Source organism: Salmo salar, chromosome ssa16, assembly GCF_905237065.1.
Source record: "Salmo salar chromosome ssa16, Ssal_v3.1, whole genome shotgun sequence".
NCBI classification, from domain to species: Eukaryota; Metazoa; Chordata; class Actinopteri; order Salmoniformes; family Salmonidae; genus Salmo; species Salmo salar.
In genome coordinates, this window is record NC_059457.1 from 13,440,291 (window position 1) to 13,463,350 (window position 23,060).

Below are 23,060 nucleotides of genomic sequence, written 5' to 3' on the forward strand. Positions count from 1 at the left end.
TGGACTTATCGATCCGGCTGGATAACCTGTTGGCCTCCCGCAGACGTCTGGATCGGGGTTTGTTGGTTCCATCCCCCAGCCCCTTAGACCCAACTTTCTTTTCGAAGAAACTCAGTCCGGCGGAGCGAAACTATGATGTGGGGGATAGGGAGTTGTTGGCTGTGGTCGGGGCTCTGAAAGCGTGGAGACATTGGCTTGAGGGGGCTAGACACCCTTTCCTCATTTGGACTGACCACCGAAATCTGGAGTACATTCGGTCAGCGAGGAGACTGAACCCTCGCCAGGCTAGGTGGGCTATGTTTTTCACACGCTTTGCTTTCACCCTTTCCTACAAACCAGGTTCCCAGAACGTGAAGGCAGACGCACTGTCCCGGCTGTATGATACAGAGGAGCGGTCCACGGAGCCCACTCCCATAATTCCAGCTTCTTGTCTGGTGGCACCGGTGGTATGGGAGGTGGACGCGGACATCGAACGGGCGTTACGTGCAGAACCCACTCCCCCCAGTGTCCCGTTGGGCGCGTGTACGTTCCGTTTGATGTTCACGATCGTTTGATCTGTTGGGCCCACACATCACCCTCCTCTGGTCATCCTGGTATCGGTCGGACGGTGCGCTGCCTTGCGGGGAAGTACTGGTGGCCCACGTTAGCTAAGGACGGGAGGGTTTATGTCTCTTCCTGTTCGGTATGCGCACAGTGCAAGGCACCTAGACATCTGCCCAGAGCGAAATTACAACCCCTTCCCGTTCCGCAACGACCGTGGTCACACCTATCGGTGGATTTCGTGACGGATCTTCCCCCGTCACGGGGTAACACCACGATCCTGGTCGTTGTGGATCGGTTTTCTAAGTCCTGCCGTCTCCTTCCTTTGCCCGGTCTCACTACGGCTCTACAGACTACGGAGGCTCTGTTCACCCATGTATTCTGGCACTATGGGGTGCCTGAGGACATAGTGTCTGATCGGGGTCCCCAATTTACGTCTAGAGTCTGGAGGGCGTTTATGAAACGCCTGGGGGTCTCGGTCAGCCTTACCTCGGGTTTCCACCCCGAAAGTAACGGGCAGGTGGAAAGAGTCAACCAAGAGGTGGGTAGGTTTCTGCGGTCCTATTGCCAGGACCGGCCGGGAGAGTGGGCGTCGTTAATCCCCTGGGTGGAGATGGCCCAAAACTCCCTACGCCACTCTTCAACTAATCTTACCCCTTTTCAGTGTGTGCTAGGTTATCAGCCGGTCCTGGCTCCATGGCATCAGAGCCAGATCGAGGCTCCTGCAGTGGATGAATGGTTTCGGCACTCGGAGGAGACATGGAACGCTGCCCATGTACGTCTACAACGAGCCATCAGGTGGCAAAAGGCGAGTGCCGACAGCCACCGCAGTGAGGACCCGGTTTATGCACCGGGGGATCGGGTCGGGCTCTCGACCCGAAACCTGCCCCTTCACCTGCCCTGCCAGAAGCTGGGTCCGCGGTTTGTGGGGCCTTTCAAAGTCCTGAGGAGATTGAACGAGGTTTGTTATAGGTTACAACTCCCCCTTGATTATCATATTAACCCCTCGTTCCATGTGTCTCTCCTCAGGCCGGTGGTGGCTGGTCCGCTCCAGCAGTCTGAGGTACGGGAGGTTCCTCCGCCCCCTCTGGATATCGAGGGGGCCCTGGCGTATACAGTACGAGCCATTACGGACTCCAGATGTCGAGCGAGAGGCCTTCAGTACCTCGTGGAGTGGGAGGGGTACGGTCCAGAGGATCGAAGCTGGGTACCGGTGGAGGACATCCTGGACCCATCATTAATCCAGGAGTTTCACCGCTTCCGTCCGGATCGGCCTGCTCCCCGTCCTCCGGGTCGTCCCCGAGGCCGGTGAGGGCACGCTGCTGGAGCCGCGCGTCAAGGGGGGGGGTACTGTCACGACTCCCGCCGAAGTCGGCCCCTCTCCTTGTTCGTTCGGCGATCGACATCACTGGCTTACTAGTTACCACCGATCTATGTTTCCCTGTTCGTTTGGTTTTGTCTTAATTATACACACCTGTTTCATATTCCCTGATTATGTTCATTATTTAACCCTCTGGCTTTCATGTTTGTCTTGTCCGGTATTGTTTCCTGTTTTGTAGTTGTTGGAGGTGTTTCTCCCAGTCATGTTTTATTGCTGTGGGAGAAGTTGGATTATTGTTTTTTGAGTAAAATGTTTTGTTTACACTCATCCCTGTGTCCTGCGCCTGACTCCGATACTTCTCCTAAGAAAAGCATTACAGGTCTCCAATTCTATTGTCGTGTGCCAAAATTGTTCTTGAGCGGATGGTCGGAACATTAATATAAATAATTTTTACACTTCAAATTTAACGCAGGAATACCAGACATATATAGTATTTTACAAAAACAGAATCATTTCAAACCTTGATTACATTTGCATACAAGCACATATGCCTCTCTATTTATGTATGGGAATACTCAGGAACAGATTTCCTAAATTATATCACTTTGAGCTGATTTCCTGGTGATTTTGCAGTCTTTTATGTCCAACGAGGAAAAATATATATAAAAATGTAATATACACTACCGTTCAAAAGTTGGGGTCACTTAGAAATTTCCTTGTTTTTGAAAGAAAAGCAATTATTTTTGTCCATTTTAAAATAACATCAAATTGAGCAGAAATACAGTGTAGAAATTGTTAATGTTGTAAATGACTATTGTAGCTGGAAACTACTGATTTTTTTTATGGAATATCTACATAGGTGTGCAGCGGCCCATTATCAGCAACCATCACTTCTGTGTTCCAATGGCACATTGTGTTAGCTAATTCAAGTTGATAATTTTAAAAGACTATTTGATCATTAGAAAACCCTTTTGTAATTATGTTAGCACAGCTGAAAATTGTTGTCCTGATTAAAGAATCAATAAAACTGGCCTTCTTTAGACTAGATGAGTATCTGGAGCATCAGCATTTGTGGGTTCGATTACAGGCTCAAAATGGCCAGAAACGAATAACTTTCTTCTGAAACTCGTCAGTCTATTCTTGTTCTGAGGAACTTAAGATCTTGTGCAATGCTGTGTACTACTCCCTTCACGAAATAGCGCGAACTGGCTCTAACCAGAATAGAAAGAGGAGTGGGAGATTTAACTTCTTTAAGAAAACAGACCATTATGTTGTCATCCAGTCACATTTATTTATTTTCCAAGCTATAGCACACTATTTTACATTCAGAAGGTGTTTAAAGGACCAAAGAATATGGTCTGCTTCGTGTTTTCATTTCTGCTATGGAAAAAATATTGCGATACTGGTATTGTCACAGCCGTAAAACATATGCAGTTTCATCTCTGACACGGGAATGAAATCTACTGATCTTTTCAGTGTATTCTGAAATGTAATTTATGGTATCTATATTATAATTAAACACTATGTATCCAGGTGCTGTGAAGGGATTTTCTACCAAATAGAAACAACACAATGCAACTATCTACAAAGCTTCTGGTTCCATTTTTATGAACAGTGTGTGTCATCAGTAATTCTTTTTTACAAGACCCCCAAAGCCAATAGAAGATAAAAAAGCAAAGCAAAGCTACTGTTAAAAAGCCCTTCTCAGCTGTAAGAAAACATATGGCTTAATGTCTCTGTTAACAAACTTTTGTTCTCTTCTCACTTTTAATTTGGACATTTATGAGTTTTGGGATTTAGTAGAAGATAAACGGGGTAAAATTGGGCCTTAGCGTTGTGTGTGTGGTCCCACTGTGACAGTTGCCCAGTTACTTATGTATCCGTCTGCTGCAGACGGCCAAGATATGGGTCTTCAGAGATTTGCCTATTTTTCCATCAGCCGTCGACTCAGATTTTACGGCCATCTGGTCACCCATTGCAGAGGCAGCACAGCTTTGCCTTGTGACTCTGTGTGAGTAGCGGCCTGGTGACGTTTGACCTGTGCTTTCCAGGTCGTGACCTTAACCTAATTTCCATTCAGCCATTTTGACAGCAGGGTTAAGTTTATATGATACCCCCGGATAAGTGCTACTTGAAAGTGCCAAGATTCGGAAAGCAGCCCTCGCTCCTTTGATACTCTGGTTTCTGTTATGACCCTGCTCTGTCCTCACCAAACCTGGGTCCATCTGGATAGGCCCCACACCAGGCTGCAGTAACCCCCCGTCCCTGCTACCCAAACTAAGCTGCCACACAAACTTTGTCTGGGTCTTAGATTTCTCTCACTCCCTTGTCTCCTTTACTTTAGGCTACCTTTCTCTTTCTTTGCTCCCACATTTTACTTTGTGTAATTAAAAACTTTGCCAGATTAAAGATGCGTCAGTTGGTTTTACATTCATACTGTTTTAGCTTAATTAGAATCCAAAATATCTTCATCAATATTCAACTTTAGACCTTTTGTTTTTTGGCCCTGTATGGTATTCCATGAAATGAACCTCCTTTGAGAGCTGGTCTGGAATTCTGGAATATTTGAACTCTCCGCACAGCTGGCTGCTTTCAGAGAGTCCTGAGGAATCTTTTGTGGCTCTTGGAGTCAGGAGGAGGTGGCGAGATGGCGACTCCGAGCTTGATCCCTCTCCCCAATTGGCTGCCGCTGGTTCTTCTAGGAATGAGCACACAAGTGAGACTTCCTGCACTGAATCAAGAGTGGATGGCAGCAGGACAAAACTGACTTGTGTGCCACTCGGAAATATTCATTTGGCAGAGAAGGCAGTGCCATGTTAGGAAGCAGCTATAGAGCCCAGGAGACTACAGGATACAGTATGTGTTGCAAAGTACTTGGACAGAGGAGGTTGAAATCTGTGCTCCACTTTGGCATGCCTGGCCGTTATTAACCTTGCTAGCTTGGCCCTGTGAGAAGTGTCAGCTGCGTTCCAGAGCTGAGAGCAAGGCCGACAGCAGCATCCCCCTCACAGGTGCCTCTCATCCTCCAGTGAAGGACATAACAGTACCAGCTCCCCAGCCCTGCTCTGCTCTGGCTGGCCTTACAGCAGTGGGACAGGACCAGCTATCTCCTCTCTCACAATGAAATATGTGAATTATGTCGGTATGTTTGTTTTACTGGAAGACAATAAGAATTTAAAAAATATTTAGACTGTAGTTCAAAATATGAGCACTGTTGGAAGAAGGAAGTGCTGTATTTCATTGTTAACATTTGTGTACAAGAGAAATGTAACAGGTGCAGTTAAGGGTGCTTTAACACTTTGTTGTAGTTACACCTTTTTTTCTGAGATTTCTTCACTTTCTCATGTGGCTTTTAGTTCAGATATAAACACAAACTGTGTATACACCCATGATTGTTTTGCTATTCTTATTTTGGGCTGTGGCCTAACAAGAATTTCTTAGAATTTCACTTGACTTTCCTTTGACTTTGACTTCCTCTGTTTGAAAGATATATCAATAACTTTGACTTAACTGTGACTTATCCTTGTCTCAGCTCATGTGGTAACACTTTTGCTTTATCTTGTCATAAATGTCTCATAGACATTTAATAACCTCTGAGAGCTCAGCCATGCCACTTGTATCAGGAGTTTGACAAAAACAGTTTTTGCTTTTTGAGTTTGAACACTTACAGCACATTACAGAAGAGCAAGAAGTCCAAACTAACCTGTCCTGTACCATCCCAGAGTTTTGCATCATAGGCCTAAACAGTGTCCGCTTTGAGAGTCAGTTGAAGCTGCAGGGCCTCAGTCTCATTTCCATAAGTACTCGGGTTACGGGGTGAGAAAAGGGCCCTGGTACAAGCTGCAGCACAGCCCGTGTCCACTCCTGCTCTGGCATGCACCGAACGTGCCAGTTCCCATGACTCGCTCACGCTGCCACTTTTGCTTATTCCCTCCCCTACTTTTCCCCCCTAAAAATGTCACTCGCAGTGAAAAGCTGCATTCATACAGGAATTCATGTAAAGCGTATTTAATGTGTCAATGTGACAACTGTCATAAAGCAGTATCATAGGCCTACAAACAGAATATTTTATATTCATGTGATTTTTTTCCCATTTCCCTTTTTAATTATTTATTCACTGGAATTGCTTTTGTTTCCCCAAAAGGTCAGGGCCCATTTCCAAAACATTGCCGTGTTAAGACGGCATTTGCATTGGAATTTACCACTACATTATTTGCCATGGGCTGTTTGTGTTGTCAGGTGACAAATGCCTTGGTCATTTGAATATTATGAAATTGCCGGCGGTTAAGAACGACAAGCCGGAACATCACCCTGGAACAGACGCATTAAATGTCAAACTTGTCTGACTTGGTCAGAAGTTCAGCCATTCCACATTCCTGACTAAGGGATAAAGCTGCTCTAATCCCTTTTACCAGGTAGCCAGAGTTGGCAGCGGAGCCTGGAATTCCAGCGGCATTCCGATTTAGGGAAGTTGCTAGGGTCTGGATGGACAATTCGCACAACAAAGGAGGACTCTCATTCAAAGAAAATAGGGTTTAAGTTCTGTGAGAAAGTCAGCCGCCACCGAGATGGGTGTCATGTGGAATGTGACATATTTAGAGAGCTTTTGATTCGGCGGCTGCTCTAAAAAGGGCTGAGGTGATTGGACGTCCACGAGCCCGGCGGCTGACACACAGTGGGACCAGGAGGAGGGAGGCCGGTCTTGATCTCATGACAAGTCTGACTGCAGGGTGACAGTCCAGGGCAGATTGCAGCAGGCTTACCTGCCAAAGCCAATCCAATGAGCTGCAGTACAGCCCCAAGGGATGTTGTCTGGGATCAACACAACAGTAGAGACTTCAGAGGGCACAGTCTGGCCTTTTATCTGGCTAGAGAATGCTGTATGGTGCTGCTAAAGACCACAGGCTCCATAGCGATACAGGGGCATTACTGACCTGTCCTACTGAGTCCTCACAGCCCAGTGGAGTTGGTTTGAAAAGCATGTAGGGGACTGGGAGATATACACTGGCCTCTCTTTGTCCTGTCTGAGTAGCATTGACTCTGAACTAGACTCCACGCAACCTGAACAAAAGACATTCATCCACAGTGCTGTACACACCAACATGCATTCTCTCTGAGTTCAATGAAAAGTCAGTTAAAAAAGAATGGGTCTATTTCACTGGGTTCTGAATCCTTACGTTTACAGGGGAGATCTAATTAACATCATGTCGGCTTACTGCTGGCCAGAAGTTACTTTTGAACTGAGATTACAAATAAAGTTTGTGTTACAGCCTAAGTATGGCACAACCGTGGATTCTTTGTCAGAATGGTCCCCATCTCTCTCTGCTTGAATGATTGAAGAAGTTGATATTTGGCATATATTTATGGCCCAGTCAGTATGACTGAGTGCTTTCACACGGTAATATATATACTGCTCAAAAAAATAAAGGGAACACTTAAAAAACACATCCTAGATCTGAATGAAATAAATAATCTTATTAAATACCTTTTTCTTTACATAGTTGAATGTGCTGACAACAAAATCACACAAAAATAATCAATGGAAATCCAATTTATCAACCCATGGAGGTCTGGATTTGGAGTCACACTCAAAATTAAAGTGGAAAACCACACTACAGGCTGATCCAACTTTGATGTAATGTCCTTAAAACAAGTCAAAATGAGGCTCAGTAGTGTGTGTGGCCTTCACGTGCCTGTATGACCTCCCTACAACGCCTGGACATGCTCCTGATGAGGTGACGGGTGGTCTCCTGAGGGATCTCCTCCCAGACCTGGACTAAAGCATCCGCCAACTGCTAGACAGTCTGTGGTGCAACGTGGCGTTGGTGGATGGAGCGAGACATGATGTCCCAGATGTGCTCAATTGGATTGAGGTCTGGGGAACGGGCGGGCCAGTCCATAGCATCAATGCCTTCCTCTTGCAGGAACTGCTGACAAACTCCAGCCACATGAGGTCTTGCATTAGGAGGAACCCAGGGCCAACCGCACCAGCATATGGTCTCACAAGGTGTCTGAGGATCTCATCTCGGTACCTAATGGCAGTCAGGCTACCTCTGGCGAGCACATGGAGGGCTGTGCGGCCCCCCAAAGAAATGCCACCCCACACCATGACTGACCCACTGCCAAACCGGTCATGCTGGAGGATGTTGCAGGCAGCAGAACGTTCTCCACGGCGTCTCCAGACTGTCACGTCTGTCACGTGCTCAGTGTGAACCTGCTTTCATCTGTGAAGAGCACAGGGCGCCAGTGGCGAATTTGCCAATCTTGGTGTTCTCTGGCAAATGCCAAACATCCTGCACGGTGTTGGGCTGTAAGCACAACCCCCACCTGTGGACGTCGGGCCCTCATACCACCCTCATGGAGTCTGTTTCTGACCGTTTGAGCAGACACATGCACATTTGTGGCCTGCTGGAGGTCATTTTGCAGGGCTCTGGCAGTGCTCCTCCTGCTCCTCCTTGCACAAAGGTGGAGGTAGCGGTCCTGCTGCTGGGTTGTTGCCCTCCTACGGCCTCCTCCACGTCTCCTGATGTACTGGCCTGTCTCCTGGTAGCGCCTCCATGCTCTGGACACTACGCTGACAGACACAGCAAACCTTCTTGCCACAGCTCGCATTGATGTGCCATCCTGGATGAGCTGCACTACCTGAGCCACTTGTGTGGGTTGTAGACTCCGTCTCATGCTACCACTAGAGTGAAAGCACCGCCAGAATTCAAAAGTGACCAAAACATCAGCCAGGAAGCATAGGAACTGAGAAGTGGTCTGTGGTCCCCACCTGCAGAACCACTCCTTTATTGGGGGTGTCTTGCTAATTGCCTATAATTTCCACCTGTTGTCTATTCCATTTGCACAACAGCATGTGAAATGTATTGTCAATCAGTGTTGCTTCCTAAGTGGAAAGTTTGATTTCACAGAAGTGTGATTGACTTTGGAGTTACATTGTGTTGTTTAAGTGTTCCCTTTATTTTTTTGAGCAGTATATATAATCATTATTTCCATATCAAATGGGAGGGTAATCATTCCCAAATCTGAATCTCAAACCATGATTTTAAGATCCATTACTTTATGATATATCACTCTCTGTATAAAATGTTGAATTGTTATCGCCAGCAAATTTATGCAGATTTCCACCCATCTTAAAGAATGTGAAGAATTTGTTACATTTGTAGTAATTCATCATCTGTATCTTTTTAGGCTTTTAAGATCTCCTGTCTGAAACAAAGCTCATGGTTTCTTTTCAACTGTGAGGAACTGCGACAGTGTAACAGTAGCATGGATATTCCTGTGAACATCAGATACTCTGTGATCTGCATCAGACGGACACAGGAAGGCCAGTTAACTTGAGTTTGTTATTCACCTATGTGTGTGTTCATGGGGGTTGTGTTTCTGACCTATATTGTTACAGCAAAATAACCCTGCAGCAACAGTAGTTGAACGTTTTAGTCCATAATGTTGCTTGAGCAGTGGTTAGGCTATTAGCTGGTCAAAAGTCTTCAAAAAGTGTAATACTGTTAATATAACTGTGAGTTAGTGTGGGTTTTCAGGGAATCTATGTAAATCACAAAGCTCATCTCAGTAGGAGGAGCCTAGTATGCTGATATTGGTTGCTTAACGCATTCATTTTCACTAAACAGTTCTAAATAGTATGTACTATGATTAGTACACAGTGTGCAGTTTAATTAAGTAGTAGGCAATACAGATTTTGGACACGGCCTAGGGCTCTGGCCTGGGGGTCTGTCTTTTTGAGATGGTGAGAAGGGCATGTCAGTCTCAGTCAAGCCTCTGGAATCAGTCACACACGTTAGTAATGTAGAACTTCCTGATATATTATATTATTTGTCAGTGTTTCTGCCTTTGGCTCCTCGACACCCTTGGGGCAATCTGTATGTCTGGAACTGTTCTGTGATGTGGATGCAGTTCTGGCTGGGTGGTGTCAGTGGTGTTGTGCGTGTTCATGAAGAGCCACACATACAGACAAGATTCACCAGGCAGAGCATGACCCTCTGTCATTCTCCCTGAGCTCCAGACACTACAAAGCCTCCCTGTTTCTTTGTGTGGTGTTTGTGAAGAGCCGTGTTTATAGATGCAGCACGTAAATCAGCCATGTATTAAGGCCAGTGTTGAAAGGTTACACATATTTGAAAGATGCTCTGTGTTGCAATGGCAGTACATTGAAAAAATCACAAACACAAGCTTGCATGCATATGCATATGCACGCACACACACACACACACACACACACACACACACACACACACACACACACACACACACACACACACACACACACACACACACCACAACTAACCTTGTGGGGACACACAATTCAGTCCCATTCAAAATCCTATTTTCCCTAACCCCTAAACCTAAACCTAACCCATACCCTTACCCTAACCTTAACCCTAACCTTAACCCAATAACTTAACCTTAACCCTAAAACTAACCCAAAACCTAATTCTAACACTAATTCTAACCTTAACCCTAAACCCCATAGGAATAGCATTTGAACTTGTGGGGACCAACAAAATGTCCCCAGTTGGTCAAATTTGTATTTGTTTACTATTTTTGTGTAGACTTCTGGTCCCCACATGTATAGTTAAACACATCCAGAATCTCACACATGCACTGAGTGTACAAAACATTAGGAAAACCTGCCCTTTCCATGACATAGACTAATCAGGAGAATCCAGGTGAAAGCTATGATTCCTTATTGATGCCACCTGTTAAATCCACTTCATTCAGTGTAGATGAAGGGCAGGAGACAGGTTAAAGAAGGATTTTTAAGCCTTGAGACAATTGAGACATGGATTGTGTATGTGTGCCATTCAGAGGGTGAATGGGCAAGACAACATATTTAAGTGCCTTTGAACAGGGGATGGTAGTAGGTGCCAGGAGCACCGGTTTGAGTGTCAAGAACTGCAACGCTGCTGGGGTTTTCACTCTCAACCGTTTCCCGTGTGAATCAAGAATGGTCAACCAACCAAAGGACACCCAGGCAACTTGACACAATCCCTGGGCCAGCATCTCTGTGGAATGCTGTCGACACCTTGTAGAGTCCATACCCCGACGAATTGTGGCTGTTGTGATGGCAAAAGCGGTTGCCACTCAATATTAGGAGGTGTTCCTAATGTTTTGTACACTCTGTGTACATAGACACATACGGACGCACACATACACAGAAGAGAAGACTATATTTATTTGTTGCCAATAATAACTACCACATTCTCCCACGGTTAAGAGGGAATTTATACCCCTCATAAAGGGTGCTCGCTGCTTTATCTAGAATCCTCCTCAGTGGATTCTGAATGTGACAGTGGCTTTTCTATCTGTAAGGTGCTGTTTGACAAGAAGCTCTTTTGATCACATTTTTTGGAGAGCCAGCCCTTGTCTTTTAGCTCGCTGTACCCATATTTCACACAGAATAGGACTACGTCTCGCATTTCTGTTCGGCCTGTCACCCCCAAAAGAGAGACAGTGTCCCATGACTGACAGCTAGAACAGGGACAAGGGCACTGGAGCAACAGGAGCCATCGTGCCCCGATGTCACTGAGGAAGAATCTACCATCCCCTTCACACGATCACCCAGCTGTGTCCGACTCGTCCAATGTGTCACCTACTGTACCCTCCTACACTGGGCCTACTCTCCCCTGGTTCCCACACTGCCATGTTAACACTGCCCAGAGGAAAGGTCCCAGCCTTCCTAACCAGCTCACCGTTTCACCGCCTGGAAATCCCCCACCGCACAAAGAGACAAGTATAATACTGCACCACTGCAGGCGGGGGAGGTATTCAGGAGGTATTCACAGGACAATATTGATACGGGAGGCATTTTTGTCGGCGAATCCTTTGGGGAATGCACCCAAGTGTTTTGCGGTTGTATGGCCCTGCATTATATCCAAGTGTTTTGCGGTTGTATGGCCCTGCATTATATCCAAGTGTTTTGCGGTTGTATGGCCCTGCATTATATCCAAGTGTTTTGCGGTTGTATGGCCCTGCATTATATCCAAGTGTTTTGCGGTTGTATGGCCCTGCATTATATCCAAGTGTTTTGCGGTTGTATGGCCCTGCATTATATCCAAGTGTTTTGCGGTTGTATGGCCCTGCATTATATCCAAGTGTTTTGCGGTTGTATGGCCCTGCATTATATCCAAGTGCAGCAGGTAGCGAACTATGTGATACTTGTTATTGATTCGAGAGAAGCCTACACTTACACAGATGCTCATTCTTTAGTTTTTCGTCTTGAGCTTTATGAATTGCTTTTTCAGGCAGTTTTAATCTTTGGGAACTTGTAAGAAGCACTGTCAGCAGATGTTAACTGAGCATGTGTTTTCAGCCTCCATATTCAAATAGCACCGATTTTGACATTGTCTGCAGGTACTGTTCTTCAGTATAGGGAAATGGGGATATATAGTCAGTTGTACAACTGAATGCATTCAACTGAAATGTGACTTTGGCATGTAACCCAACCCCTCTGAATCAGAGAGGTGCGGAGGGCTGCCTTAATCCACATCCATGTCTTCGGAGCCCGGGGAACAGTGGGTTAACTGCCTTGCTCAGGGGCAGAACGACAGATTTTTACCTTGTCAGCTCGGGGATTCGATCCAGCAACCTTTCGGTTACTGGCTATAGGCCGAGTAGTCTTTGTAACCTGACTGTTTCTGTATTCAACAATGCTACATCATTGCCTTGCCACCGGTGGCATCATGCAGCCTTTTATTGAAGGGCATTGATGGCCAAATTCAGAATCTTTGCAAGTAACTTGTATATCTTTTACCCTGATAGTTGATCAAATTTGAGGGGCAAGTAAATGGGCATGACGACGCCTCTGTTTACACAGTCACCTTTCACCTTTCACCTTTCTCAAGACATTATCCCTTCTGGGGGATGAAAGTAGACCTACTGTACATAATGACCTACTGTACATCCATTTAGTATAGGCCTACTGTACATAATGACCTACTGTACATCCATTTAGTATAGGCCTACTGTACATAATGACCTACTGTATTTTGTATTTATTATGGATCCCCATTAGCTGATGCCAAGGCAGCAGCTACTCTTCCTAAGGTCCAGCAAAATTAAGGCAGTTTATACAATTTTAAAAACATTACAATACATTCACAGATTTCACAAAACACTGTGTGCCCTCAGGCCCCTACTCCACCACTACCACACATATGCAGTACAAAATCCATGTGTACGTGTGTGTGTGTGTGTGTGTGTGTGTGTGTGTGTGTGTGTGTGTGTATATGCACCAATGTTTGTGTTTCTTCACAGTCCACGCTGTTCCATAAGGTGTTTTTTTAATCTGTTTTTTTAAATCAAATTTTACTGCTTGCGTCAGTTACTTGATGTGGAATAGAGTTCCATGTATTCATGGCTCTATGTAGTACTGTGTGCCTCCCATTGTTTGTTCTGGACTTGGGGACTGTGAAGAGACCTCTTGTGGCATGTCTTGTGGGGTATGCATGGGTGTCCGAGCTGTGTGCCAGTAGTTTAGACAGACAGCTCTGTGCATTCAACATGTCAATACCTCTCATTAATAAAAGTAGTAATGAAGTCAATCTCTCCTCCATTTTCAGCCAGGAGAGATTGACATGCATATTATTCATGTTAGATATACTTGGATGTGTAGTGTCAGCATTTGTTGCTGGCATGTTATGCCTAAGTTTGCTAATCTTGCCAATGAAAAAATAATGAATGTAGTTGGAAATATCAGTGGGTTTTGTGATAAATTAGCCATCTGTTTCAATGAATGATGGAGCTGAGTTGGCCTTTTTTCCCAAAATGTCATTTAAGGTGCTCCAAAGCTTTTTACTATCATTCTTTATTTCATTTATCTTTGTTTCATAGTGTAGTTTCTTCTTCTTTTTTATTCAGTTTAGTCACATGATTTCTCAATTTGCAGTAAATTTGCCAATCGGTTGTGCAGCCAGACCTATTTGCCATTCCTTTTGCCTCATCCCTCTCAACCATACACTTTTTCAATTCCTCATCAAACCACAGGGATTTAACAGTTTTTACAGTCATTTTCTTGATGCTCATTAGCAACTGGAATAAGCAGTTTCATAAATGTGTGAAGTGCAGTGTCTGTTTGCTCCTCATTGCACACCACGGATCAACAGATATTCAATACATCAATAACATAGGAATCACTACAAAACGTCTTGTATGACCTCTTCTACACTATATTAGCCCCAGCCTTTGGAACTTTGTTTTTCCTAGATCGGCTACTATATTGTGATCACTACATCTGATAGATCTGGATACTGCTTTCAAACAAATGAAAGATGTGATCAGTACATGTTGATGATTTCATTCCCATGCTGTTTGTAACGACCCTGGTAGGTTGACTGATAACCAGGTTGCAGGCACTGGTTACAGTTTGAAGCTTTTTCTTGAGTGGGCAGCTTGATGAAAGCCAGTCAATATTTAAATCACCCAGAAAATATACCGGTTTGTTGATGTCACATACATCATCAAGCAATTCACACATGTTATCCAGATACTGACTGTTAGCACTTGGTGGTCTATAGCAGCTTCCCACCAGAATGGGCTTTAGGTGAGGCAGATGAACCTGTAGCCATATTACTTCAACAGTACTTAACATGAGACCCTCTCTAATCTTTACAGGAATGTGGTTCTGAATATAAACAGCAACACCTCCACCATTGGCATTTCTATCTTTTCTACAAATGTTATAACCTTGTATTGCTACCACTGTATCATCAAAGGTATTATCTAAGAGTTTCAGAGATTGTCTGAATATGAATGTCATCTGTAACTAGCAAATTATTGATTTCATGAACCTTGTTTCTTAAGCTACATATATTAACATAATGTTAATGACAGTTAATGACCTACTGTACATACATTTAGTATAGGCCTATTGTAATACACTGGTGTGTATTCATGGATGTCAAAGGAAGCCAGTCTTCCCCCAAAAATGGACCAAGAAAAACATAAACAAACATCATTTTCCTTCAATTCGCAAGAGGCTGAATGTATCTCACAGGAGAAAGCATCCGAGCGAGCGAAACAGCGCCCCTCTGTCTCTCTTCGTGTAGGCCATCTATCTGATGCTGCCTGGTCCAAACGAGTATGACATTGTTGCCGCCCGTAGCATTGTGAATGGTCCTGGGGCATTCCAAAAATAGTGTCAAGTGAAGCCAGCTCGTTGTGCCCCTGGCCTGAGAGGATGGAAGTTCAATATGTAGCTAGATGTAGTAGGCTAATGTTAACTAGCTAACGTTGCCCATGAAAGGAAGTTAGGCTAGCGAGCAAGCATTTTAGCCAGGTAGCCTAGGACAACAAAAAATTCAATAGTGTACTGTATGACAGAGTGATAGACCGTTTCGTCAACATGCAAGAGATGAGAATGCATTGGCTTTTCTTGACAAGTAGGGTGAGTCAACATGTTGTTCTACATGAACGCACTCACGCACACACACACACAGAAATCAGAACCATGCACAGCCACATCATATTTAACTTACGATGATTGGACTAAATAGTTTTTGGTATCTTTTACATGTCACTGTATTAGACAGAGGTGAGCAGAGGTGAGTTGATGAAGTTGAAATAGTGCTGGAATAGTGGAAGCAGCTCCTGTTTTCATTCCGACTTGCGGTAACTCTCCGTGGTTCTAAATCAATAGTTGTTTAGTGGTGTGAAAATGTTGGAACATTAACTTGCTTGACCATGCTGTAGGTCATGTACTGTAACGGTCTGTTACATGCAATATGCTTCGTGGACTTCAGTAGACAGAGGTTGCTATCCGGGTTTGTGATGAAACAAAGGTGTGGTTGAATGTATTCTGCCACTGTGTCTTCTTTATTGTCTAGGCCTTTAGGCCTATATATCACGCTGTCAGGGCATATGAACGAACAGGTTATAGAGCAAACAACGCAATTATCACAACACATAGGTTGATTTTACCCACACACAGCTACTGCTGTAATACTAAACTAGTTTTAAACAGATGTCAAACTATGTATTTTCCTGAGAGTTCATTCCCAGCAGACATGGAGACGAAGCACTAGGCAGACCAGACCAGGCGTGTGCTGCTGCATCCCGGTGGTCCTCCAGGGACAGGGATTCCCAGTCACTGAAGTAGTAGTCGGAGCCACAGTCACTGCCTGTGTGTGTGTGTGTGTGTTTGTTCTCTGTGTGTGTAGCATAATGAGGCTCTCTGTAGGACGTGGTTTGAATGCACTTCAGACAACGGGGACAGGGCTGTACGTACAGCGCCATATGTATTGGCTCGCCTCTCCTCACCACATCATATTTCCAGCCCCATGAATGAGGCCCTCAAGCAGGAACTGACTGTAACACAGAGCCAAACAGCTCTTACAAACATTGTCTATACAATAGTAGACAAAATAGGTTTCTTTTTGTATTTCTACGAAAAGATCTTGTGGAGGACAGGTCCTGGCTTTAGGTTGCGGCAGGAGAGGGGCTGTTTTTCTGAGAATCCTTCAGAGAGATGCCATACTGCTCCCCTTTATGTGGTTTTCTGAGCTTTTTATATATTGTTTGCACAATTTTTGCAACAGAAAAGGCCTCCCTTGGCTGCCGTTTTTATATGCCACTGTTTTATCATATTTTGAATGGGAATCAGCGAACGATTGTGAAGGTTTGAAAACAGACGGCTTATGTCCAACCTTAGATATATATTCAGGATTTGCTTTGTTAGGACCATAACTGCATGATGGGAGTGGACGAGAATGATGTGGACCAATGAAAGGCTTCCAATTAGTTACTTCTAAATAGGGTTGAAAAGGTCAATTGTCCACTCAGAACACTTCAACTGACTGGCGCTGGGACAGCGATCATACAGACCATGTCAGAAAATGTCTAATACAATGAAGTGCTTATAATAAGAGCTCCATACAGAACAGTAATTGGGGGAAATGTGGGCTGTTCTATGATTGCAATAAACTTTTGGCTGTGAGCCAATGGACGCAAATAGGACTATTGAGTAAAAAAACACTGTTTCTTTATACGATAACATTTCCAGACATTGCAATTAGGCTACTATAGCCCGACTAAATAAAGAAATAGGTCAGATTTGTGAACTAGATAGTTGTTTTTCCTGTTTTCTTTTTCCCAGTCAACATGGAGGTAATTATTTGATATTGAATTCATGTGCATAGAATTAGTATTTCTTAGAACATTTTGCTGAAATGAACAGCTCCCATAACTCAATTATTCAATGGATAAAAGAGCAAGGAGATATAAAGGTTATCATGTTAATGATTTATATGTGGCAGAGTTCTTCTGGTTGATAAACATTTGGCAATATAAAAATATCAATAGCAAAATTATTATCTAAATGTCAAAGCAAACAATATCTAGACTATATTTTCTAGTGTTTTGTGATGATTTGAATAAATTCACTTAATGTCAGTTTAGTTTCTCTAAGTCAGCTTTCAATGTCTCCTCAACGGACTTGTAGAGCATATGCAAATGTACATTTTTTTCTGTCTTTTTGAATATAGCTTGTACTTCCTTTTCACTTTGTTTATGCACCTCAGGCCAAAAGTTTAGGGGAATTCTGAAAACTAAGCCTATTTAAAGATTTGTGTTTGTGCGGGTGTTGGGGTGTTTTCACCGGCATGTGTCTTCATTGTTGTTTTGCTATCATGCCACATAGACGCCTGCCCATGTTGACTAATTCTGTCAGACCCTACTAATCTTATATCGTCTGTTGGCCAGCTGTGGGAATTGACAGAGCAAAACAAAGTCAGTTTGTCCATCTGCCTGTCCCTCAGATACAGCTTTCACGTGCACCCGGACACACTGACTGGGCAGGCGAACAGAGAACTGCTGTGCCCGTCTGTGACTCTCAGTTCTCTCAGTTCATCTCTCCCTCTCTCATTCTCTCTCTCTCTCTCTGAGGTCTGCTGGGCGATGCAGATGCTGCTCTGGTAGCTGTGATCAGATAGTCACAGATAGTTGTCTTTGTCACAATTAGGCCCAGAACTCCACAGCCCCTCTGAGCAGCCCGCCTCGCCTGCAGGTGCCTGGAGAAAAACCTCAACTGAGCATGCCTTGTCCACTCGGTCAAAGGCAGATGCGGAGGTTCCCCATATGGAGATATAAATCCGCTGGAATCAGCTATTGATACCAGGCAAGAAATATAGCAACCCCAGGATACAGGCAGGAAGCCTCAGTGAAGGAAGGTACTATTTTGGGTGAACAGTCCCATTGTCCATGGAGTAGGGACGGGAGGCTGGGGGCGGGAGGGAATGATGTTCTGGGGAGGCAGCATGTCTCCTCTGCCCTACCACCCCCTCCAGTGTTCCACATTCAGATGGTCCCTCTGTCCCCTCTTTTGTGACTACCTCATGGCAGTCACACTCTGAGACATGTGCCCAAAAGAGGAGGGGGTGTTATATAACTCGCCTTCAGCGACTGCTGGAGAGAGCTGCCCCCTCTTAAAGATGCAGTGTGGCTTGGCACAACCAAACTTGAAGATCAAAAGGCCAATCAATACAAGAGAGGAAGCGCTGATGTCAGGTATTCAAAGCTTGGCCCTTTGTTTGTTTGCCTTGTCACAATCATTATTTCCACAAAACAATACCTACTGCCAAAGGGAAGGGAAGGGAGGGGGGTTGCTAGAGAGAAGGTTAGGCCTTCTACTTTTTATCGACCCAGAAGAAAATATACAGATTCATGTCATAGAAAAGAATCTGAAAAGGAGAGCTCAGGAAATTGTGTTCTCTAACACATGGTTCATGCAGTTCTTAGAAGTGCTGCCCTTAAACCGTTTCAAGGTTTTGTAATATTCTACTTTCTCTTTCACCATGTAATGTTTATATTTTACATGCCTAAGGCAGACTTGTGAGTTGTGACCTCACTAACACCACAAGGCCTCACACAACAACTGTGAGGGGGAATTCATGTACAGGTATGTTACGGGAATTGTGTGTTCTCGTTTTAGTTTTACTGGTACTGTCTCTGTCATGTTCGTATCCTCTCAACTGAAAAGGCCCCCCACTAGGTTCTCTAAATCCTCTAGAGACGACAAGAATAATAAGCGGAGGTAGTTTTGAGACAAGGCTTAGCAAAGTATTTACTTCTTTGCACAGACAACACGACAACAAGTACAGAGCTGTCCTCTGGCGGCATGTCCGCCAAAGGACACCAAAAAAAACAAGCTGTGGAGGTAGTTCATGTGCTGTCTGGGTGTATATAAAAAAAAGACTCACACACAGCATGGGCCTCAGCACAGAGCACAGCACAGCCACCCCGGCTCACATGCACACCCACGCGTTCCTGTCTCACCGGTCGTTCTAGCCCAGCCATAGCGCAAGCACTTCCTCCTCTCCAACTCTCGTGTCTGTGATTGTGCTGTTCAGTCTGTAGCAACTGGCTGAGGCAAGGGCATTACGTTACACTCACAATGGAAAGTCAATATCCAGCTAACATACATGGCTAGAGATTATCAGAGGCAGACTTGTATCGCTGAAATGGGCTGTAGTCAATTGTTGCTGAATTGTAATCTGTTGTGTTACTATCATATGATTTATGGATTAACTCAGGATGCAGCCACTCAGTAACATGTAAGAGCTGGGCCTATGTCAACCAATGACTGAAAATAGACCAGCATACAGTAGAAACAATGCAGTGATCCTACTGTGTGATAAAGAGGTGTCGCAGGGCGGAGGTGGCTTGTTTATACGTTTGGACAAGGACAAGGGGCACGAATGGCTAAGTCTTCCTGAGGGAAATGCAAACAGTCGTTTGACATTTCAGAGACAAATGTGTTGTCGGTGAGGGAGTATTCCAGCCGACGAGGTGCGGGACTGGGCAGAGCCGCCAGCCGAGGGAGAGCGGCGGCATGTGGTTGGATGGTATCCTTGGGAAAGTTTGCAGCTCTGCTCACAGTATCTGGATCTCAGCTGGGTACAAATACCACAGGGAAATGAGAGGAAGGCCGCTGGAGTGGAGAGGTCCGAGCGCTGGAATGTTTCACTTCAAATGGAAAATGTTCGCAGCTGTTAGCCTCTTTCTGTTGGGAGCTTGCTAATTTCTCTCTCTTTTCTCTAAACCCAAGTGCTTCTTTTTCATCCGCTCTACTGTGGACTGATACCCTGTGAATGAATCCCCCTTGGTCCTGCTTCTGACGAGGACTGTCGTCAGCTTTCGTCAGCCCTAGACTAATCCGTAGTGTCATACAGGAAGCTTCCGTCTGCCCCCACAAGAACAACAACAACGTCCCAACATCAACAATCCCAAAAAACGCCAGACCTTCAGATCATCCACCCGTCTCGTCTGAAGTCTGATTGCCCTGGTTTGGCCAGAGTTCAAATAAACCTCCAGAGCATACGGCTACAGACACAGGTTGCAAATGAGCACTCTCTAATGAGCCTGTGGGTTGGAAGGGTTCTGAGTCAGTAAGAGAGTCCCACTTTAGTGACTCTACGTCTGTGTCCAGATTGCATCGAAACCTCAGCCATCTGCAGATCACACAGCCAGTCACCCAGTGCCAGTGGCAGGTTTTCCTCTGGGCCTCTGACCAGCCTGAGACTCAGCTCCGTTTTGAACTCCCAATTAATGGGTGGGCCCAACTGTGCATGTTATCCAGCCCACATCTCTCTCTCTCTCTCCAGTCATGGACTGGCTGTGTTCTCCCGAGGACCTCTCAAAGAACTTCTTCAGCGTCACCAGATTGTAGTCAGAGCTCTGAAAAATTCACTGCGGTGCCTAAATGGACCAAAATATACTGAACAAAAATATAAACGCAACATGCAACAATTTCTAAGATTTTAGTGAGTTACAGTTCATATGGGGAAATCAGTCAATTGAAATAAATTAATTAGTCATTAATCTATGGATTTCACATGACTAGGAATACAGATATGCATCTGTTGGTCACAGATACCTTAAAAGAAATGGGCCTCACAATGGGCCTCAGGTACTCGTCACGGTATTTCTGTGCATTCAAATTGCCATTGATAAAATACAATTGTGTCCATTGTCCGTAGCTTATGTCTACCCATACCATAACCCAACCTCCGCTACCATGGGGCACTCTGTTCACAACGTTGACATTAGCAAACTGCTCGCCCCAATGACGCCATATACGTGGTCTGCGGTTGTGAGTCCGGTAGGTCATATTGCCAAATTCTCAAAAATTATGTTGGAGGCGGCTTATGGTAGAGAAATTAACATTACATTCTGTGGCAACAGCTCTGGTGGACATTCCTGCAGTCAGCATGCCAATTACACGCTCCCTCAAAACTTGAGACATCTGTGGCATTGTGTTGTGTGACAAAACTGCACATTTTAGAGTGGACTTTTATTGTCCCCAGCCCAAGGTGCACCTGTGTATTGATCATGCTGTTTAATCAGCTTCTTGATATGCCACACCTGTCAGGTGGATGGACTATCTTGGCAAAAGAGAAATGCTCAATAACAGGGATGTAAACAAATTTGTGTACAAAATCTGCAAATGGAAAATGTCTGCCATCTTTTATTTCAGCTCATGAAACATGGGACCAACACTTTACATGTTGTGTTTATATTTTTCTTCAGTGTAGATCATTCTGTGCCTCCGCCCAGTAGGCCTATGGTCTCATGAGTCTCCTCAATTTCCCCCTGTGGTTAGGCCAAGTACCCCCAGGGGTCCTAGTACCCCTGGTTGGGAACCACTGCTGTAGAACTGTCTCATTTCACAGCTGTTTTGTTGTGGTTATGTGTTGTGTTTTGTCTTGCTGTTTTTGATGGTGGCCATGAAAGGACATCCCAATGCTGTTTTGTTTTTACATGTGCTTTTCATTGTTTATTGTCTACAGCAGGGATGGGCAACTTTGATGGGGGTGGGGGCCACAAATATCTGAACTCATCAAGTTTCAGAGTAAATAATAATTCTACTAATTTATGTAGCTGACATGGGCTAACTGAGTGACTTTAAGTGACTGACATAACAAGAGAAAAACTGATGCACAACCAAATTCAGAATTTGCACCAACAGTAAGTTGAGAACTGAGTGACTATCAGTGAAAATATATACTTTCTTTTTTTTTGGAGGGGGGGGGGGGGATTGATCCGGCCACCAGTTGCCCATCCCTGGTCTACAGTGTGTGTCTAGTCATGGTCACTAATGCAATAGAACAATGCAAGGGCTGAATTAACTCGTCCTCACTCCAGATTGGTCTGAACCAGGAGAGAAACCCCTTCCCACTATGGTATCCTGTCAGGATTGCTCTCTTTCTGTTCCTTCTGTATGTGTGTTCGTGTTTGTGCACGTGCATGTGCATGTGTGCGTTTCTTGGTCCCCTGTGAAAAGTGGGTTGTTACTAAACTACTTCCCTGTCTTTTCGTTGCTCCTGATGATGGCATCCTCTTGGAATTCGCTGCTTGTACTGGTGTGCACAAAGGAGAGAGAGAGAACCTACCACAGCCGGGGACTCTGTGGATCTCTCTGTTCTGCCGCGGCTAACCAGGACCATTTGGTGTCTTGTTTCTGCATGCTCCTTCTTTACCCCCTTTTCTTTCCCGGCTTTCACTCTTTTTTTTTATTCACTCCCCTTCCTGTCTGGGTTATGGCCATTTTACATGATGTTTGAAATCCGCTCTCTGTGGGCTGGGGGATGGAGGTTGGCGGGACTATGGGGGAGCTGTGTGTATGTGTTGCTGAGATGTGGGGGGGGTGTACAGGGTACTCTGGAGGCCTGTGAAGGGGATCGGCCTCCCTCCGCACAGAACTCTTGCTCTCTTCGATTGATGGGGGAGGTGTTGCCGCTGCTCGCTCATCCATCACATACTTTATTTGGGTTCAGGAGAAAGGAAAAGTAAAAAAAAAAAAAAAAAGATCTTCCAAAAATATCAGAGTGGGGGTGTGCCCCCGGGCCGCACTCTGCTCTCAACCCCCCCCCTTTTGAGCAAATGCAGGAAAATAAGTCTTACCCTCGTGACCCCTCGCTATTCAACAGTCCCAACGCTGATAACAAAAGACAGATAAAGCTGGCCGGGCAGATTTAGTGCAGATTATAGAGCTGGTCCCTGATTTCCACAAGTCTCACCCGTCTCTAGGCTGTGTGAGCTGGGTGGACCGTCGTTTCCCTCCTTTGACTCCTGTGTGTGGGGCGTAAGCAGGGTCTGGGAGCTGGGACAGCAGCAGAGTGTGGGTGGTGGTCTTTATCTGTGGGCCAGGCTGACAGCAGAGCCAGATGAGTTGGTGCTCTGGGGCTGA

General features: G+C 45.0%; 1 protein-coding gene across 3 annotated transcripts in view; it reads left to right on the forward strand.

Moving 5' to 3' along the window:
* Positions 1-23,060, forward strand: part of LOC123727792 (chromobox protein homolog 7) — a 148,867-nt gene that overhangs the window by 56,032 nt on the left and 69,775 nt on the right. The window contains exons 2-3 of one of the 3 annotated variants that reach the window (XM_045696986.1): positions 1,205-1,348; positions 1,570-2,188. The exons of the other annotated variants lie outside the window; for them this stretch is intronic. Of the exons in view, the coding sequence (XP_045552942.1) occupies positions 1,272-1,348; positions 1,570-1,852 (360 nt within the window). The 5' untranslated portion in view covers positions 1,205-1,271 and the 3' untranslated portion in view covers positions 1,853-2,188. Of the gene's footprint in view, positions 1-1,204; positions 1,349-1,569; positions 2,189-23,060 lie in introns of those variants that run through there. 3 annotated transcript variants of the gene reach the window in all.